General features: G+C 35.9%; 1 protein-coding gene across 3 annotated transcripts in view; it reads left to right on the plus strand.

The window, feature by feature from the left end:
* Nucleotides 1–18,861, plus strand: part of LOC150098277 (uncharacterized) — a 188,190-nt gene that overhangs the window by 87,681 nt on the left and 81,648 nt on the right. For all 3 annotated transcript variants that reach the window (XM_090406100.1, XM_090406099.1, XM_090406101.1), the window contains one exon: nt 2,995–3,182. In XM_090406100.1, coding sequence (XP_090262226.1) covers nt 2,995–3,182 — 188 coding nt within the window. The remainder of the gene's footprint in view (nt 1–2,994; nt 3,183–18,861) is intronic.

Consider the following 18,861-nt stretch of genomic DNA (forward strand, 5'->3'; position numbering starts at 1 on the left):
ATTTGCATACTGTAAACTCAAGAAAATCGGCCGTAGAACTCGCATTATTTCAGACATTAAATATATTATGTGAGGGTTAGGGACCACGAGATGGTGGCACATTTGAGCCGTCTCTCTTCACTGTGTACCGCTTAATTTGTGATAGCCTTGGGCAATCTATCTCTGATTGGTACCAGTGGAGATTGAACTGGCACTCAGTCTCCAAAAGTTAGATAGGGCTAAATGGCCTCGCCTACTCCCATATACGGGAATAAAAAGGCGTTAGCTGATTTTTTTTTTTTTTTTAAATTGCATACGTCAGTACGTAACTTAATTTGCGTAAAAAAAATCACTTTCTTGCACACAACACAGAAAAGTTTTTTTTATTTCTTTCTAAAAAAGTATCTGACGTTCTTAAGTTAAGGGGATAATAAATCCCACATTATTTTATTTTAAAGCCGGATATGAAACTCGGAGATCAAAATCTATCAACGTAAGAGTTTCATGACGAAGAACTATCGGCGAGTCCAGGGGTGTAAGTGATCACCTGGGTAGCACAACACTAGGGCAACTCTTTGCAAAGGTGGAGCAAACTCCTTCACTGTCCTTAATATTTTCTTATAATGTAAAATGCAGCTGCTTGGAGATGTATTATTGTTTTGCATTATGAGGAGAGGTCACTACCCAGACCGGTGTCAACCTTTATTGAGGTCTCATCAGTGAGCAGGTAGACCTGGAATACCAAGGTTTGAGTGAACCGAACTTACATAAACCCCACTAACGAATTGCCAGAGCAGTGTACCCATATATTATTATTATATATTATTATTACTACTTTAAAGAGCCAAGAGGCCATTTTTCCAGCAGTGTAAATTAAGTTAATGGGATAATAAATCCCCAAGGAGCTGCGTGTTACATTATGAGAAAATATTAAGGATAGTGAAGGAGTTTGCTCCATCTGTGCAACGAGTTGCCCTAGTGTTGTACCACCCAGGTGATCACTTACGCCTGGACTCGCCGATAGTTCTTCGGCATGAAACTCTTAGATTTTGATAGATTCTGATCTCCAAGTTTCGAATCCAGCTTTAAAATAAAATAATGTGGGATTTATTATCCCCTTAACTTAATTTACGCCGCCGGAAAAATAGCCTCTTGGCTCTTTAATGTATTTGATGTTCTTTTGTTTCTTGGAAGCTAAATGTTTTTGGAATGCTTTTTCTCGGAGCTGCATTAGCAATAAAATTTTGTGGAAGGGAATAGCATATAATTCTGCTTAGCCCATTCTATACGCTTATTAAAACTGTCAACTGCCTCTTTATGTTTTACTTTTTTTTCTTAGAGTTCTTTATCGTCATCATCGTCTTCTAGTTCATTCTGTAGCGTCATATTTATAATTTCAGCATCTGATTTGATTTCGAATTCACTTTCAATTCTACCTGTGATCCATTCCGTAACATCTGTTTGTGAAATTTCAACATCTGGATTTAGATTTTTAACCAAATTATGCACATTTTGAATTTCCTCTTTTTGTGTATCATCGTAGTTATCTTAGTAAATTCTAGAAGGCCACAGTTTTTTCCATGACGCTCGAATTGCTTCAGGTTTGACAGCTTCCAAAGCAACAACTGAGAAAGCTACATCCTTCAAATTTGTATTTTTTATTGATGTAGTAACGTCTTAATTTCAGGAAATTACATTTAAAAGCAGGTCTTTACAATAAATCAAAATAAGCCTACAGTATAACCGTACAATTGACAGTATGAAAAAAATACTCTACTGTAATAATAATAAAATAAATAATAATAGTTAAAATAATAATACATAATAAATAAAACATTTTTTCTTTCAAACCACAATTCGAATTACTAGAGGGTTCGAACTAAAGAGGTTCGGATTAGCGAGATACCACTGTATTTCATTGTCTTTGTCATTTAAATGCTGATTTTCATTCCAAATTTACTACAGCAGTTATTCAATTTAGCCAGGAATCCTGCAGACTTGTTCTGGATTTATTCAGGACTATAACATCCTCTCCATATAAAGTAAAGAGCCGAGATTAACATATCCAATTTTGATATCAGGTTTAATACCACTTCCTTCATAATATGATCCATATAGATGATGAATAAGAGTGGAGATAATGTATGACATTGTTGCACACCTGACTTAACATCAAACCACTTCCTGTACCTCCTTTAATCTAATTGCATATTTACAACTCAAATAGAGACTATGTATTGCTTGATATAGTATCCCATTTACACTATATAACTGGAGCATTTTGAACAGCTTTCTTCAAGATATTAACAAGAGTGTTTATTTCATTCCAATATTGTCAAATCTTATATATATAGTTTCTAAGGCAGAAGATGGTAGTTTGTATGAAATTGTACAGAAATAAACACTCTTGTTAAACAATCTGTGAAACTTTATTTGTTTACCCATAATATAAAAATATATTTCTGGAATGTATTCCAGTGTTATATATTGCTACTGTGAAATAAATTGAGTGTGCTTTGAATGAAATTTTACAGTATTCTAAATATTATAATTATATTACCCTATTTCCTATTGAAATGTTTTTGCTTATACCATAGAAAAGATTACATGAAATTTAAATGATAATGTATACTTTATAGAGTGATTCACTTGATTTTATTCTTACCTGCCAACCACATTACATGTACACATTGTGTATCTGATGTGTAAAAATATATAAGTAATCTTTATCTAATTAACACAACAGGAATAATCACTTAAAGATATGTGATCACTCTTTTTGTGTTAATTAGAGAAAAAGATGTAATATTTCTTATAATTGAACTTGATTGTTAATTTATTTATGGAATAAATGGGATTTGATTTCATTTTTCTGTATTATTATTATTGTTTGTAATATGATGCATCAGATGTCTGAATTAAAAGTATTTTTTCAAATGATTTTTATCTTGGCTCATTCACTTTTGCTATTGATATTCTATAAACAACCCATTTAAATTATAACAATTTTCTCAGAGTGCAGTCCAGGCTGATGAGGAAGTGCGATTATTGAAACTGCGGGATGTTGTTCAACAACTTCCACCACCTCATTATAGGACATTGGAATATCTCATGCGCCATCTTACTAAAGTTGCTGCTTATGGTGCTCAAACCGGTATGACACCTAAGAATGTTGCTATTGTATGGGCACCTAATCTCTTAAGGTTGGTTTTTTAAGTTGCTCTTTTAATATTGTTATTCCTGTTGCATTAAACCATTAATGTTTGAAAAAGTGAAAATGTAACAGGAAGAGAAAATTTGATTGTTCACTGTTTGTATTATGTAAGATAAATGTGTAAAATTTTGGTTGCATATAATTTACTAAATGTTTTAGTCCATTTTATTTTTGGGAAATTGAACATTTAAATTGAATCTTCTGATAACACCTATAATAGCATAATAGGAATTAATTATTTAATGTTTCAGATCTATTTAAGTTGGTGTGAAAGTAACATTACCTTTGTTTCTCACACTTATCAACTAACAATTGCCCAAATAATGAAACTGATTTTACTTTTTCAGTATTATTTATTGTATTCTGAAGTAGTTCACATACTGTCATTAGCCCAACTGAGAATTGAGAAGGTGAATTGGTTTGATCGGCTTTTATAGGATGATGCAATCCATTCTTTCTCACTGCACCAAAGTGATGCGATTGTATCATTATGGGATTAAAGCATGCTAAGATAAATTGACCTTTCTTGGAAAACAATTTTAACTTCACTTGAAATATTAAAATAGTATTTATTAAAATAATGCTTAAGCATTCACTGTGGATGAGTTTAATTTGTTGACCTAATTTGAACAACTGACATAGCATGCCTACGAGAAGATTGAAATGTAAAATGATATTCAGACTGACTTCATTTATCATAAAAGCGCTCTCTTCATTGACACAGGCATTCAGAATTAAAAGTAAAGTACTATACTTGTATGATACTCTTTAAATGTTACACCATTCGATTGGATTAAGAAAACAAAAATTCTACAAGAGGTTTCCAATTTGATTTTGCAATGTCCATTTCCTAGCAGAAACATGCACTTCTACTGCTCAGCAGAAATGTATACGATATTTCCCATTCCAAAGTCTTTTGGAATTGTAATGAAGGTCATTACAATGTAAGCTACAGGAATCTAGTATGTTTGCTGTATTCTTGTTGACTTGTGTTATACTGGATGCCAGGTATACTGCTGATTTCTGTGCATTTGTCATATTTATCTATTGCCAGAAAAACAGATGGATGAAGGTTTTCATAATAAAACATTCTGTTGATATAAAACTTTCATCCTCGTGCATGATGGTATAACTATAAAAATGATATCTGTAGTCACTTTGGGATTGATTCAGGATTATTCTCATTAGTTCTTGTTTTTCCCTTTTATTTGTATTCTGAAGTAGTTTTCACTGTATTTTCACTGACCATAGGTGACTTTATAGGCATTGCTCACAAAGTTTCTGGTGAGATTTTTACAGGGTAGTTCACCATTGCTTTCTTCCCAATTTTATCCAGGCTCGGGACCAGCACATAGCTGGGACATATTCATGACTGTAATCCATGTGTGTTCACGGAGATGGACAGTTTGTCTGTTCTGAGGGATTAAAAACTCGAGTTTCCAGGTGAACAAATCCCCTACCCTTCATATGAGACCGGCTAACCCGCCTTTGGTCGAAAGAGACCAGTTAAAGTTCCTCACATCACTGACGGGAATCGAACCCAGGTCTTTCCAACCAAAGGGCTTCGTCTATACTGACTGAGCTACAGAGGCTCTTATTCTCATTACTACTGCTATTTTAGTAATTAGTTACAGTTTCAGCCTGTATTTTCACAGTAATGCCTTATTTCTTCTCATTTCATCTTTGATGATACTTGCTGGTATGCCTAGTGTGCTGTTTACCATCATTGTCATTCCTCTATACTTGAAACATGTATGTACTGAAGGAGGGGGCAAAATTCAAAATAGTAGATTTCTGATGATTTTATAGTCACCGACTAGCAGATGAGTATTTTTTATTGTTATAATATCCAGGCTAGTAAACAAAATACTGTTATCTCCACTTATAACAGTGTCACATACCTTGGATTCAGATGTTATATGGGATGCTGTAGGTTATGATTTTGCATATAAAAGTTCTCAGTTAAAATGCACTGAAATATTTGCTTTTTTTTTTTAAAAAAAGCAGTTTTATAAACTTTTCAAATGCATTCATGTAATTTATTACTCTGTAAAACTGTGAACAAAATATTCAAGTTTTAACAATATATTTAACTAATATTTAACTATTAATTTTCTGATGTTACATTTTACAAAAGTAAGTATTTGGTATTCTGATGAATATTGGATGAGGATATATGAAGTGATGAAAAACTCATCACTTCATATATTCATAGTACACTACATACCGTAAAATGTGCTGCACTGCATTTATGTATAATTTACTCTTTTGTTCATTATGTAAAATACATTTAGTTATATAATTTAAATTTTATTTAAATTATCAGTTGTGTTTGAATATTAAATATGTCACCTTATTTTCATTCTGGTAATACATTATTTGGATATGAAAATTTGCACTAAATCTGTACACAGTGCAAGCTACTAAACATGCACATGGGAATTGGTCCTCTTCGCACATGCTATAACTGCAACTATATTATTATAAAAGCTAATTAATCACCTTTTGTAATATAATGAGGAAGTGAGGGGTGCTTAAGGGTCAAAGCTGTATAACTGAGAGGAGACCTCCATATAGCCTTTAAAGGAATGCTGAGAACTGACCAGGGCTTCTGACCTAATGTCCAATCCTCCAATTCTCGTGGTACACCCTGTTGGGTATCTACTTGGATACTGAATGAACGAGGATGGGCTGGCAATTTGGGATTTAGGACTACTTAGGACTAAAAATCGTCCTAAGTAGCTGAAATGTTTTACTTGTTCCACAGGTTCTCCATTCACAACACAATTGACATTTTCAATGATTCTGCCTATTTTCATTGTCTTTGTCTTTTTATTGCTGATCTTCATACCATATCTATTACAACAGCTATTCACTTTAGTCAGAGAATCTTGCAGACTTGTAGCAGATTTATTTAGAAATATAACATCATCCGCATAAAGCAAACGGCTGACATTAACATCTCCAATTTTGATATCATGTTTAATACCACTTTCCTTTATAATGTGATCCATATAGATAATAAATAACAGAGGGGATAATGTACATCCTTGTCTCACACCAGATTTAACATTAAACCATCTTCCTGTACTTCCTTCAATTCTAACTGCTGACTTACAACTCAAATAAAGACTCAGTATTGCTTGATATAATGCCCCATTGACACCATATAACTGCAGCGTACTGAAGAGCTTCTCTCTTGGCACCTTGTCATATGCCTTTTCCCAATCGACAAAACTTAAATACAGATCTTTGTTATATTCCCATGCTTTTTCAACTATTCGTAGTAAAGTGAAGATCTGATCCTGACAGCCTCTGTTTGGCCTGAATCCAGCTTGTTCTTCACCAAGCTTTTCTTCCACAACTCTTCTCAACCGTTTCTCAAGTATACTTGCATAGATTTTGCCAGGAACACTCAGTAGGGAAATACGTCTGTAATTCTCACATTCAGTTTTATTTCCCTTTTTATATATGGGTACTATGAGAGCTTTACTCCAATCATCGGGAATTCATCCCTCTGTCCAGGCTTTCTGAACTATGCAGTGCAGTCACTGAAAGGACTCTTATACCACCATACTTCAGCATTTCTGGTCAAATATCATCTACTCCTGCTGCCTTTCCACATATCAAGCCTTTGATGGCTTTTTCTACTTCAAGTATGGATATGTATTCCTGCCTGCATGCCTGGTCAGTGTTTTTTACCACTCTGCTGTCATCACTGCTTGTTTCATTCAGCAGTTTTTCAAAGTTATTACTCCATACTTCAAGGATATCTTTTTCTCCCATTTTCATGTCACCTTTATTATCTCTAACTCTTTTTACAGCACTCTTTCCTCCATTTCTAAGCTTCTTCAACAACCTCTAGAATATCTTACCACCTTCTTGATATTTATTTTCTGTGTTCTTGCCAAAGTCCTCCCATGACTTTTGTTTAGCTAGTTTTACATAGTGTTTAGCTTATATTTGTCTCTGTATTCTCTAAGAGCACAAGCAGACTTATTTGCCAGGAACTTTTGATATGCTTTCTTCTTTTCCTTCACTGCCTCTTTTCTTCCTGTGTCCACCATGGAGTTCTGAATTTTTTATCCTTGCAGACAACCTTTCCACATGCCTCTCTGGCTGAATCAATCAGGGTTTTCTTCAAGGTTTGCCCCTGAAACTTTAAGCTGTGATTCTTGTTCTCAAACTCTTCCATCTTTTTCTTCAGTAATCTTTGTGTATTTTAGTATACAGTTCATATCTGAAAGCTGCTCAACTTTTATTCGCTTTAAGACATTCTTACATGAAATTCAGTTTTATCCTGCTCAAGACTAAATAGTGAATACTTCCAATTTCAAATCCTCTGTACACTCTGGTGTCCTGCACCAGGGAGAAAACATCACTATCAACAATAACATGGTCAATGAGACTTTTCTTATTCCTTGCCTCTTCTCTCCATGTGAATTTGTGCACATTTTTATGTTGGAACATGGTGGTAGTAATAACCAGTCCATGTCCTGAGCAGAAATCCAATAGGTATTTGCTATTATTATTAGCTTTTCTCCAAATTTTTCCAAAATATTTTTGTATGTCTGATAATCACTTCCTACTCTGCTATTTAGATCCCCAACAAGGACCAACTTTTCCTTTTTCATTGTGTCAGTTGCTTTCTCTAAAGCATCAAAAAATTCCTCCACTTCTACCTTAGTAGAACCTTCTCTGGTACCATAGGTACAAATAAGTCTCATTGTCCAGTTCCCCATTCTGATATTTGACCACATCACTCTACTTGAGATTGCCTGCCATTGAAGAAGATTAGCTTGTGTTTAGTGTTGAATACTATTGCTACATCTTCTTTTCCTTGATTGTCATTGCTTGAATATAACATTTTGTATTTATTGCTCAAAAGGATCTGACCATTTTTTGTCTTTTTTGTTTATCCCACCCGTATTATGTGGATCTGGTACTTATCTCATTATTCAGCTAGCTACATTTCTTTGCCATTCAGGCTTCTTATGTTGATAATACCGATCTTTAACTCTGGTGATGTTGAGTTGGGGTGTGCTTTGAGATTTGTTCCAGTAGCTGACTTTTCGCTGTTCGCCCTGGTTCCTTGGCGAAAACAACGGTGGGCCTTGTTTAACCAGGCTACGCCCCAGCTTTCATGAAATTTTGTCATGTTGTACCATCATTTTGTATCTTTGTTTAAGCCAATAAGAATACAATTTGGTCGGCTATATCCCAAATTGCCTGCCCATCCTCGTTCGTTCAGTATCCAGGTAGATACCCAGCAGGGTGCACCCCGAGAAGGTGAGGATTGGACATTAGGTCAGAAGCCCTGGTCAGTTCTCCGCATTCCTTTAAAGGCTATGTGGAGGTCTCCTCTCAGTTATATAGCTTTGACCCTTAAGCACCCGGAGATAAAATAATCAGAGATGGATACCATGGTTTTAAAAAAAATAAGATGCTTAGTGAAAAAAGAAAACTGCATTTCACAGATATATACAAATCAAATATCTCAATATATAAAGTATGAAATGTATGAAGAATACAAAACTATACAAAATAAAGTAAATAGTGAGATAAGGAAAATGAAACAGGAACACTGGAATAACTACTCTAAAGAATTAGAACAATATTTTTATGATACTCAAAAGAGCTAAATGAAAGTATGAACCTTGAGATCTTATAACGATTTTTTTAAAATTATATACAGAAAAAAAAAAAAACATAATATCGAAGACAGTGTTTATGAAGAGGATAATGGAACTTTTGAAGTAATAGAAAAAGATATTAAACTCTTAAGGAATTAAGAAAAAAGAAAATCAGCTGGAATAGGTAAGATTCAGAATGAACTATTCAAATCTATATGTTGGGGAAACAGTTTGTAAAATTTTGTACTATATGATATCTATGATAAATATAGTATTTAAATCAAAAAGAATACCAAGGGATTGGCGAAAGACAATGATACCAATCATTAAGAAAGGAGACAGGACAGATCCAGACAACTGCAGAGGGATAAATCTGTTCTGTACTACATTAAAATTATGCACAAAAATAATAGGAAATATAATAAATAATTTCATTGAAGTATCTGATGAATAACAAGGATTTAGGAAAAGTAGATCAACAATAGGCGATAAACCTCTTTACATGTATTTTGATTAACTAAAACACAATGAGACAAATACTGAAACATATTTTAGAACTAATTAAGTGTGTGTGTGTATGTGTTGATCCTGGTAGTCTTGTACTACTTTGGCAAAGCAGGTGGTCCTGGATGGCCTGGACAGCATTAGTCGACTTGTGGGCTTGCTGTGGTGCTCATATAGAGTGGGCATCCATTTGTAGCTCTGTGGCGAGTGGAGAGCTCAAACAAATTCAACTCTTCCTGAGAATGATTATTGAATAAAAAAAATATAATGAATGTTTATCAGGGTCCTTAACAAGCTCCAAAAAAGGTACAGAAACCATAGGATCATCAACAGAAAAGCAAAGTATGAAACAAAAAATACCAGAAGCTGCAACAAATATGCCACTGTTCCTAATCATACACTTAACAGGTGAACGTCCAATTAGAAAACTGTCACCTTTCTTCAAATGTCAAGAAACTGTGTTCAGTAGATATCCTTATTGAAACAGCTACAGTAGCACACTTAGAAAAAAAGTACTCCATAGAATATCTATCGTGGGGAATATTGATTACAATTACTCACCACAAAACTTTAAACTTTTCTCAAGGTGTATTATCCAAATGAGACCTCCTTCATGTTCCATTGAAAAGATATGCTCTGAACTCAAGTACCACAGAGTGACAGCCGTAAGTAGCAGATTTGTGATATCAAAGCAGGATGTCACAAATGTTCAGAACAGCTGTATATCCCTTATGTTGCTTTAAATGTGGAAATGTGGTCATACTCAAACTGCCTATAGTAGCTCTGCCATCTGTGCCTGATGTATTGGTAAGGAATGTGAAAATATATTGACCACCTGAAAATATATAGAAGATATAGGCCACCTGACATGTCAAAGGTGGAAGGATGAAAAGAAATACAAAAGTTAAAAACAGAGCAATGCCACATACATCTATATCCCTTATGTTGCTTTAAATGGTGGAAATGTGGTCATACTCAAACTGCCTATAGTAGCTCTGCCATCTGATCTGTGCCTGATGTGTTGGTAAGGAATGTGAAAATATATAGACCACCTGGAAATATATAGAAGATATAGGCCACCTGACATGCCAAAGGTGGAAGGATGAAAAGAGATACAAAAGTTAAAAACAGAGCAATGCCACATACAAGGATGTGTAGAGGCAGTATACCACAGCAGTAGCAACAACAACAACATCTGCTAAACTCTCTTACTGAATAGGAAACTGTAAAGAAAGTTTCAGTTGGGACATTGATAAGGATGTCAATCCTGCCTTTTCACAACTACAATATCCCTGAAAGATATGATTTGCTTGCTATCTCCTTTGAGCAAATGAAAGTGAAGTCATTATGGACTCATTCCTGAAGATATCCCAAAAAAGGGGTCCCACTACATGAAAATCCTCTTATTAAAAATATTGGATTCTGCACCACAGAGAATTAAAGATATGCTTTCAGATCCTTTATTACATGGCTCATTAACAGAATACCTCTGCTTCTCCTCAGGAATATAAAACAATCAATTGCACTCCCTCTTGTCCTAGAGGGAGTGCAATTTGAGGATGTCTTGGATATTTTTCCAAAAGAAATGATGGATACTGGCTTGTCCACAATTCTCAAAAAAGAAAATAATTCAAGACTGATGAAAACAAAACTACTCATAGGAAGCCAGGTGATATCACAAAAAAAAAATAACGGAAACATTCCTACAATGGATTAGTCATGGATTCCGACAAAACATAGACGACATCGAGGTTCTCTTGCAAAAGTATAAACCAATATGCTTCTGCTTGCAGTAAACATATCTGAAACTGAGCAGTGATCTGGCTCTCTGTAATGTTACTATTATTCATAAGGACTGGATAGGAGATGGACCTACCCACAGAGAAGTCACCATCTTTGTGATACCCCTTGCAATGAATCCAAATTAACACTAACGTGGAAGCAGTTGCTATCTGACTCTGAGTCAGAAATATGATAACGGCATGCTGCATCTACCTTCCTCCTGTCACAGCTATTTCTTAAGATGACTGTAATGATGTCATATTACAGTTATGATCCTCCTTACTTTTAATGGGGGAATTAAATGGACCCAACACTGTTGAGTAGTGCTCAAACAAACATCAGAGGAAGAATTTCAAGCATATGCTCAACAACAACCTGTTAAATACAGAAAGCAGCACCTTCTTCCATACGCATCTCAACATTCACTGCCATTGACTTAACTATCCCTTTTCCCACTGTAAATTTAAGTGAGAAACTGATGACCTATTTGGGAGTGATCACTTTCTCGTGATATCATGGTGGATATAAATTGAGCATGCTGGTGGTACACCTTTTCCTCATTAGCAGTTTTTGATTCTGCAACAGTCAGTTCATCTCCTATCAATCAGTGATGCCTGTAACAGAATGTATTATAATAGCAGCCACAACTGCAACTGTGAACCATCAGCTCATTACCACAGTTTCATAAACCATAGTGGAATGATGATTGCACAACAGCTAAAGAAGCCCAGAAGAAAGCTTGGGGTATTTTTTTGCAGATGTTCCACAGTGACAAATCTAATTGCTTTCAAATGAGCTTGAGCAAGACACATCAGACATCAGAACCAAAAGGAATCTTTGATCCAATTTACTTCTTCTGTATTAAGTATGGGAAAAAATTCAAAAAATGAAAGGTGAATATATTACCCACCAGCTCTCTATCCTTGAGCACAATGGTTGCACAATTGCTGATTCAATAGTGATTGCTGACACACTCGAGGAGATTTTTGCAAGAACATTGGCACATATTCTTATCCCTCTGAGTCCCTTGCTCCTCAAAAAAGCAAAACAGAAAAACAACAAATCTGTTTTCCTTTGAACAGCACAATAGAATACAACAGACCATTTACCAGAGAAGAAATAAAAGCTACTTTGCTTAAATGTTGTCCAACTGCCGTTGGATCAGATAATATCCATTACAAGATGGTAAAGCATCTGTCAACATCAGCTACAGATTAGCTGTTGCACCTTTACAACAGAATTTTCTGTGAGAGCATATTTTCAGATACCTGGCAAAAGGTGATTATAATTGTCTTTCCTAAGCCAGGGAAATATCCATTATTCTGAAATAACTACTGTCAAATTGCTCTAACGAGCTACTCGTAAGATTCTTGAAAAAATGGTTAACTCTTGTCTTTTAATATGGAAAGCATATGACACTGCTTGGAGATTTGGAACACTGAAAGACTTATATAATTTTGGTCTTAGAAGGAATAATCTCCCTCTTTTTTTTTTTTTTTTTTAATCATAAACATCTTATCTAACCGAATCTTCCAAGTCTGAGTAGGAACTTCCCTCTCCTGCCCCTGTAATGGAGAAAAGGGAATTCCACAAGGTTCTAAGTGTCATGCTTTTTGCAATCAGTGTCAACTCAGTAACAGAACAGCTTTCTCCAACAATAAGTAATGCCCTATATGTGAATGACTTTACCATCTTCTGTCACTCATGTGATACACAGTTGTCCAAAAGCTAAGAATGAACTACATTTTTACCTATATATGAAAACATTTTCATGATTACAGCCAAATGTGGACATAAATTTATTGCCAGCATAATAAATTATGTTACACAAAAAATGTGTTATAAATTTCATACAAATTAAGTTGCAATATGTTTTTGGCAAAAACTACAAATTTCTTAAAGATGTAGTTAAGGAATTAATGTACGGGGCTTCAGAAAACTATGCAGGAGACATTTCAGTATGGGATATGTCTACCCAAACTGCAATGCAGCTCTCACAATGGCATATCATGCTTAGCACCAAGTGATTCAGTAATTCTTGAGCTGATAAGGGCTTGTTTGTTTTCTGGTGGGAAATTTCAAGCAGCAGTGCATCTTCCTATAGTGACCTAAATGTGTTCTATGGGGTTGAATCTGGGGAGCATGCTGGCCACTCGATTTGATTAATATCTTCGGTCACTACAAGTATCTCCGCTTCGCGTGTACAATGTCGCGTGGCATATTCATTTGTAAAAATGAATTCTTCCCATACAGCACCATGGAACAATTGAACATGATGTTGAAGAATTTTGCTGCAATGTCGTTCACCAGTCATAGTTTTTTTTCCAGCATTTGTAGCTTGGTGTGTACATTAAGCATAATGCCTTCCCACACCATGACCCCAGCACTGCTATATCTGTCGCTGGAAAAGTAGAAAATCTGTTGATCATTCATAACTGACATATGTGAGGGAGGAAATTGAATTTATTCAAATATCAGTCGCAAGAACTTGGCTTCTGATGCAACTGGGATTAGTGATTGTCCTAGTCAGAGTTCTAGGTCCATCATTGCTTCTGCTACGAAAATCTGAAACCATTTGCAAATTATTGAAATTGCGCATATTGAGATATGGTCAGTGACTTGTCGTAGCCATCTTTATATGACTGTCATACACTGGGATCCAAAATCTAAGGACAAACACTATTTCTGAAGATTACAACAGGAAATTTAGGTACATCAGCTTGTGGCAATTTGTATAACTGATGATTTCAAGCAGAAAGCAGGTACACATTTAAATTTTTGAATCATACACAAAGGGGTCACATGGTAGCACTCAATAGGATAAAAGGCATAAGGCTGTGCTAAGTGAATTGTGTTTGAAGGAAGTTCTTTTCGTGAAGGAATAAAGTTGCAAACTTGGATATCTTGTAATCTCTCAAAGACATCTAGATGACTTCACACAGAGAATTATTGGAAGGTTTGAAGAAGGCTACAGAATTACTGATATTGCCAGAGTTAGGAATCTCACATTGCGTTGTATCTAGGCTCTGGACAGCATTTCAAACCAATGGAATGTGTTCCAGACAGAGCATGAAGAAAGATTTTTGGTTATAACAGCAAAACGTAATTGATGCACCACGTGAAGTCAGCTTGCAGGTTGGTTCCATTCAAACACAGGTAACCAAATATCTCAACAAAATGTGGCATGACATCTGCAACGAGTAGGTCTGTGCTCCCAAAGGCCTGTAGTCTTGCATGCCTTTATCCACAGCATATCGTAGACACATTTGCAGTAATGTTTTTATACCCTGTACTCTTTACAGATGAGTTGTTTTAGTCTTTCCTCCTATTCTAGATGACACTTGATTTGCCGTGAAAGTGGTACTGCTTACCATTGTGAGAATGTATTGGTCTACTTTATATAAATATTGGTATAGGTGATGTTTTAATAAACTAAATGTTATGATGGCAAAACAAAGTAATACATTCTTTAATTCTCATTATACATTACACAGAAATATGCTTTTCTGTAACATGGGTTTAAAATGTATGCAACAACAGCTCATTGCAACTCAGTTTGTGTCTTTCATTTATTGTTCATAATAAGAGTGAATTAATATAAATTCTCCAATAATAATTTTATAGGAAAGACAAATATTAAAAATCTCGGAAAACAAAGTAGGTAGCACTCAGTCACATGATCTAGTCTTTGACTCGTCTGTGCAAGATAATTGTATTTTTTAAATAACAGTATTAAATGCATTTTTGTTATGTAAAAGTTTTAAGCATTTAATCTCGCTAAGCTAATTGATGTTGTGAGCTGTGAAAATAAGCTTAATATGATACTATATTATGACTGTGCACCTACTTATGGTGTTCGAACAATAAGATGTATAGATGTACTATGGTATTTAATTAGAATGTGCCAATTTTAATTTTTGTTTATGGTGATCTGTTTATTTTGTTAATGAAATTATATTGTGAGAAAAGTACAAATATATATTTTTTAAAATAATAGATTGCCTATTATATACATTTGTCATGCATACTGTATATGCGTTTTTAAGGTTAAAATTTAACTAAATGAATGCATTGATTTGTTTAAAAATTTCTTTTTTAGAAACAATAATTGTAATTTAATTTAAATGTATTCATGATATGAAAAGATTACTTGTTTACTCGACATGAAAACAGATTTACTGTTTTCATGTCTGGTGCCTAATTATAACACACAATGGCAGCTCATCTTTCTCACTTCATGACTGAAATGAAAACCCATAACTGTACCCCTTAGTGGAGCATGCATGGAGTGAAAATAATACTATAATATTTCTATGAGAGAAATTAGGATATTTTTGGAACTTGATAACAGATATTTATGAAATTTTTCATTTGATAGTTATCAGTGGATGTTACAACAATGATGACAGAACAACTATTGGGGAAGAAGATACAGCAACCTAATGACTGTTAATTTTTTCGTAGTCTTTCACATAGAAAGAAAATAAACTTCTGAACCTTCAAGAATGGAAGAAAGTGAAGATGATTTACGTTTTGACTTTTAATAGAAAACTGGTAACTGAAATTGAAAGTGTTTTTAGAGTCTTTAAAAGGGAATGCTATTATGTTCGAATTAAGGATTTCAGTTCCAGACATTTTAGATTCCAACCCTTTGGAAATTTATTTATTTATTCTTATGGCAAAAGGAATACAAAACAGCTACAGGTCAATGTCCAGTCTGGAAAGCCAATCTAGGGCCTCACCCATCACCTTGTGGATGTCCTATAGGCCACCACAGTGAAATTTTCACCTTGGGCAGTCGTTCACAATATGAGTAATCGTCTGGGCCATGGGAGAAAAATCACAATATGGGTAGTCTAACAGCTTCCATTTATGTAGTAGGTAGCCATATCTGCCGTGGTTAGTTCTGATCCTGTTGATAAATGACCAAATCTTCCTAGGAAGGATAAAACCAGGCTGTAGAGCACTGGGATCTTCTACCGGGAAGCCGTTTGTTGGAAGATTGTTGGACCAGTGTTCTTTCCATATGTTAGGTGTTGATGATAGGGCAGCTGAAGAGAGTTCGTCCATGGACCAGAAAGGCTTTCTAGATTTTAGGCGAAGAGTAGGTGGATTTATGAGAGTCTGGTTTTGTTTTTTCTGGTTTTGGTGGATATATGAGAGAATGGGTTTGCTCATCACTTTATTAAATTCTTTAATCGAGGCTTGTCTTCTCCATATGTTTGCTGGAGTAATGTTAGATAGGAGAGGCAGCCAGGAGAGAGGTGTGCTTCTCACTGTCCCCCTAATTGTTCACATGTTACAGTTTAGCTGGGTGTCTATAATGCTAATATGTGCACTTCTTTCCCAGACAGGGGCACAGTATTCTGCCGCAGAGAATGCAAGGACTGGTGCAGGCGACCTTAGAACTTCTGCACCCCAGGTTGTTCCAGCAAGCCTTGAAATGATATTGTTTCTCGTTTTAATTTTGTTGGATAGGTTGGTGATGTGCCTTTTATAGGTTAGGCTTCTGTCCAGGCCCACTCCAAGGTATTTTGGGTGAGGCTCGTGTTCTACCATTTTTCCACAGAAAGAAAGGTTGAGGTGTCGATTCACCTCTGCATTGTTCAGGTGAAATACTGTGGACACATTTTTTTTTTGTTGAATTTGGCTTCAAGTACCACTGCTTGAAGTATTCTTCCAGGATGTTCAGGTCCATGTTCAAGGTTGATTTCAGGTTGGCAAAGGAGGTAGGTAGATTGATGTAGGATCACTAGGTCATCAGCTACATAAGCTTGCTTGAGCTGGTATGTGGTAAGTCATACACGTAGATGTTAAAGAGTAAAGGGGCTAACACAGAGCTCTGCAGGAGACCGTTGTGAAGGAATCTGAGCCTGCTCTTGTTTCCACCAGTATGGACCCAGATCTTTCTGTTGGAGAGAATGGATTCAAAAAGCTGGAAATTTTTTTTGCACCTTATAATATTTCCTAGTTTTAGGAGGAGGCCCCTGATTCAGACTGTGTCATAAGCTGATGTTAGGTTAATGAAAGTGGCTCTCGATTTAAGTTTCTTCTGGAAACCTGCTTCAGTCTGTGTTGCCAGGACCTGGTCACATCGACTTCTTCCCACCCTGAAGCCAGTTTGTTCAATCGGGAGTGCTCTTTCGATGAGTGGTGAAATTCTTTTAAGGAGAATTCTTTCAAAGAGCTTAATTAAAGGTGGAGCAAAGCAAGGAGATAGGTTGTAGATTTTTGACATCATTTTGATCTTTCCCTGGTTTGGGCACGGCAATTATTTTGGCTTGCTGCCACAGATTTGGTAGTTTTCCAGTCATTATAATTTTTGAGAAAAGGGTGGCCAGCCATGTTTGACCTCATTGACCGAGATGTTTTAGAAACTCGTGGAGGATACCATCCACTCCTGCAGCCTTGCCATTCTTGGTGAGTTTTAAGGCTTCCTGTACCTCTTCCCAAGATACTGGGTGTACAAGTTCAGGAAGCTCGAGGGCCAGTCTTCAGGATTTTTCTGATGGAAGATTGCACAGTAATTTTCCTGACAGAGCTGGGACATATCTTGGTGGTTTTCAGTAAATGATTAGCCATTTGATCAGGAGTTATCTCTATTGTTTTGTGTGTTGTTGGTTCTGCACCACCTAATTTTCTCAGAAGTGACCAGCTTTTCCAGCTGGATGTGGTGAAATCAAGTTCATGGATGGTTGAGAACCATCTTTCCTTTCTGTTTTTATCCAGAGTTGCTATGAGCTCCTTAGCAACAGTTGGATCTTCAGTCTTCATATTTGGCTAAAAGTTCCTCAGTTTCTCTACTCCAGCATGGGATGTATTGTTTTCTGTAGCATCTAGGAATAGATGCTTTGGCTGCAGTTTTGATTAATTTAACAAATCTGGGATAGCAATTAGGGGTGTTTGGAATTGCTTTAATGGTTTGCTTGATTTGTTTCTCAAATGCATTCCAGTTGGATCTGCGAAGGTTCCATCTAGTGATTGGTGTTCTGCTGATGACTGGGATTGATGTGTCTGTCTCTATTAGTGTAGGACAATGCTGACTATTTGGGAGTCTGTTGAGGATGGTTCTGGTTGTTGGCAGAGGGTGGTCTTCAGAATCTTTAGAGACTACGCGTAGATTCGGGGTGTAGGTTCTGTTCCATCTGGTTGAGTGGAGAGTGCCTTCATGCTTGGCATCGTAAATCAAATACAGGTTATATGTATCTATCCAGTTAACTAGATTATTACCATCCCTGTTGTTAGAGGAATATCCCCACATGGTGTGATGAGAGTTGAAGTCACTAACATAGATAGCAGGGTGAGGTGGTGGCCAGTCCATCTGATCAGGCCAGGATTGCGATGGTGGTTTTTTGAACTTTAATACCTATGCAGTATTCTGCATCAGGTACACATTGGGTTATGTCCTTGAGGCCAGGCTGGATTAGGTTGCCAGGCCATGCTTGGGATGGCAGTCATAAGATAGAAGAATTAGGCCTGGAATCTTTAGTCTATTGAGGGCTGTGTCAGGACATGGGTTTCCTGGAGAGCCAGGACATCAATTGCTTTGTCTTTGGCTATTTTGCCACTGACATCGGCTTTGGATTTAGATAGTCCTATGTTTAAAGAGCATTAGAGAGAGAGTGTTGTTTAGGGCAGCAGACCCCTTGGGGGCCGTAGATTTTGTTGAGGGGGGGCTGTGAAATAATGAAAACAAATTGAAAATGTTTTAATTTTTTAATGTTTTAATTTTTTTATCTTAAAAGAAAC

The sequence above is a fragment of the Typopeltis vanoorti genome, chromosome 16 (assembly GCF_054136105.1).
Source record: "Typopeltis vanoorti isolate ZY-2024b chromosome 16, IOZ_Tvanoo_1.0, whole genome shotgun sequence".
In the NCBI taxonomy this organism is placed as follows: domain Eukaryota; kingdom Metazoa; phylum Arthropoda; class Arachnida; order Uropygi; family Thelyphonidae; genus Typopeltis; species Typopeltis vanoorti.